Below are 3,532 nucleotides of genomic sequence, written 5' to 3' on the forward strand. Positions count from 1 at the left end.
TAAAAAGTTCGATTCCTTCGAATCCATTAACAAATCTAATGCATACGACAACAATAATTTAAAATGCTATCAATGATCTCCATCTCGAATGGTTGTAATTAGAGTTTGATTAAGCTTCTTCTTCTCCTCCTCCTTCAACTTAACATACATCCCATACAAATATGAACAGAATCCCCAACAACAAAGTACTGTTGATACCGCTTTGAGGCTGTTAAATGGATCCCCATAAACCACAACCCCCGCCGTAACATTAAACATCATGAGCGCCGTCGTACATATTCCTCCCGTCAAGGACGTCGTTAAAAACACCATTCCCGCCGTTCCCATAAAACAAGCCTGCCACATCACCACATTCCCTGCAATCGTCCACCAATATACACATGCACCTAAGTCGAACACATTTCTCGACTCGTTAATCATTTCTTTAAACCCGCCCTTGTCCACAGCCATCCCCACCACCGCTAGAGCAGTCGCCGCCGCTTCCATCACCACCTGCATCTCCATCACCATCGAATAAGAATCTACATTTCTGTATATTATCTCCATTAGAGGGAGATAGAGTGCGAATAGCAAACCCGCCCCGATTGTGCAGAAAAACCCCACCAAATATTCAGAGTGGGTCAATCCCTGAGGGCGATCGTGGTGCGTGGATAGAGCGAGAAGGACGGAGGCCAAGGAAAGCAAAACGACGCAGTTTAGGTTATGAAAGTTAACCTTTTGTTTGACGAGGATAATGGAGAGAATAAGGTTGAACGCCAGTTGTGATGACAAGAGTAGAGAGGAAGTGGAAAGTGGGAGGTATGAATTTCCCCATGAGAAGAGCAAGTTGTTTACTCCTAGGAGGAGACCGACAAAAAGAGAGAGCCCTAGGATCCTCGGTCTGGCGATCAATCGAGAAAAAGGACGTTTTCCGGGTGAAGTTGAAGGGAAGAGGTAATGAGGGATGTAAATGAAAGGGATGAGGAGAGGGAATCCGGCGCATTGAACTAAAGTGGAGACCCAAGGGCTTGAACCCTTATGAATGAAGTAGAATTTGGAGACAAGACTCGCTGATACAGATCCAACCAATAAGCATGCATAGTTCATCCCAATCAATATCATGTTAATATTGATTTTGAACCGATTTTCTTCATAAGAACTGATCTCGTTCATACTGGATTGCAGTTCTTCCTGATGACTACAAATTAATTGAAGTTGGTCATGGCCGTTGTTGCTCTCTTCGGAGGATGATGATAATCTCTCTGAAGATTTCATGGTGATGCAGTTGTAGAAAGAGAAAGAGAAAAAGGGCTTTTGTAATTGGACAAACCAATCGAGGGTAATTATTATTGTGGGGACTTTTCATCCAGCATTGAATAGTTTATATGTATTTAACAGCTAGGACTGGTTGGGGTTCAATAAATTCAGTTACTTTATAATAATATCAATTTAATTAATTAAGGAATTATCCTTAAAATTAGTTATGTGATCATTCAAATTATTACAAAAAAACAAATATTCTTCTTATTTTAATTTATAGAATTAGGTATTAATATTTTAATAATTAGACCAGACCATAATAAATTTTTTTTTTTTTGTCCTCAAGCACCTTCTCTTCAATCTATCACTATAAAAGTAACCAAAAAAAACTCATGGTTTAAAAGGAAAAGAGTCAAATTTTTTATTATTTTTTCATTTCAACTACGACTTTCAAAATAATTTATATTTAACCTCACTCTATTTATTTTATTTTATGAAGGGCCTATAAATAGAAAGATTAATTCCTCTTTTTCCATTGGTCATAAAAAATGTAAACTCTCAAAATCATCCCTCCATCTTACACTTTAGTCAGTTCAATCGGATTCTTCAGTAAGATATGAAATGATATTTGATGCCTCACTTCACTAACTTCGGTTACTCATGAACTTGGTTAGCTAGTCTAGGATCCTTCTCCCTCCGTCTAGTCAATATTATCTCTAGAAGAGAAAACCTTACTCTCGTTTAAACAAATGCTTCCCGCATGAATAAGGGGTTATAGAGGCAACTCCAAAGCGAATTACGTTAAAGTGAGCTTATGGCCCGCAAGAGGTAAGGCCTTGAGTAGTTTAATTTTTGAAAAAATGACTTTACGTCATTTTATTAAAAACTCTAAAATTGGTAAAACCTAAAAGTGTTTTGAATTAGAGCAAAATAAGCATTTGCTCTAATTTGAATGACTTTAAACATAAAGAAATAAAAACAAACGAAATACATGCTATCAAACAAACACAACATTTAATTAAACAAATAAAAATCTATCGCGCCTTAAACAAAGAAGAATTCGTGATTTCTTCGAATTTTATCAACCAATTTTGACAAAGCTCCCAATTTTCTAGGCGAATGAGTATCCTCCACGTATGTATTAGGGCATGTCAATCATTAACTATATCTCACCAAATTTGATCATCATCACGTCTTGCTATTGTGAACACTCTTTCGTTTCTTTTCGTCGATATTTGGTACATGATCACACCAAAATAGCACTTCATAATATTCTTGATAGAGAGTCGCACTTATCCTTTCCAAGCATAAAGTCTTTTATTTGATTCTAGCCCTCGGGAAAACTTTGGAACCTCATAACATTTAAATAACACATCCTTATTTCACTTGTATAAGGACAGTTTCCAAGCAAGTGAGCAATTGTTTTTTCCTCGTGGAACAAAGGACGCAACATGTACTTGGAATTGTCATATACCTACTAATTCGATCACGCGTCATAAGTATTACGAAAAACCAGACATAGAACAACTTGATGACGATGAATGACATTGGAAGAAAATACTAGGGGAGCCCAACTCAAAGTGTGTCCTCTACTTTGGATAATCTGTCATGCCACATTTGTATTGAATTTGTCATTGACTTCAGCTTTCTCAAAGTTTGAATTATTTCCATCATGAAGCTAAATTTGATTAATATCCTCCAAATTTCGCTTACCTTCTAGAAAAGTCCTCAAAAGTGAGTTATATTTCCCATCTTTAACATCACGCAACGTCGCACTTTGACATTCCATTCTAGTGCGAACTCTTTTAAATTCCCGCTTAGTAATGATTGATTGACCTTCAAACCATGGAAAATGTTAAAATAATGTACCTCTATCATCACCAAATCTGATTTGAATCATATTTCCGGCACTTTGTTCGCTTGATTATCTTTTTTAGCGACCAAGCCAAGTCATTCTTGATTTTACACATCCAAATACTGATTTTCGCCTTAATGAATTTCGAGTGAACCCATCTAATCCATAAATAGTCCTGATTCTTTTCAATAGCCCATACATACTTATACGTTAGAGCTTTGTTCCATTCATTGTAGTTCTTAATATCAATTTTACCTTCCTCTTTAGGCATACAAACATGTTCCCATTTAACTTTTTCCCCTGCCTTGGCTGCCTGATATAAAGTTCTTCATAAGCTGGTCAAGATCCTTCAAAATTTTCTTTGGAAGAACGATTTACTGCGCCCAATAACAAATTATTCCCATAACTACTCTTTTGATCAATTCAATTATGCCCGCA

At 36.6% G+C, this 3,532-nt stretch overlaps 1 protein-coding gene across 1 annotated transcript; it reads right to left on the reverse strand.

The window, feature by feature from the left end:
• Positions 1-69: 69 nt before the first annotated feature.
• Positions 70-1,101, reverse strand: LOC124924648 (probable purine permease 4). Its single transcript, XM_047464660.1, has one exon. The coding sequence runs from the start codon at positions 1,099-1,101 to the stop codon at positions 70-72; it is 1,032 nt and encodes a 343-aa protein (XP_047320616.1).
• Between the last annotated feature and the right edge of the window lie 2,431 nt (positions 1,102-3,532).

The sequence above is a fragment of the Impatiens glandulifera genome, chromosome 2 (genome assembly GCF_907164915.1).
Source record: "Impatiens glandulifera chromosome 2, dImpGla2.1, whole genome shotgun sequence".
NCBI classification, from domain to species: Eukaryota; Viridiplantae; Streptophyta; class Magnoliopsida; order Ericales; family Balsaminaceae; genus Impatiens; species Impatiens glandulifera.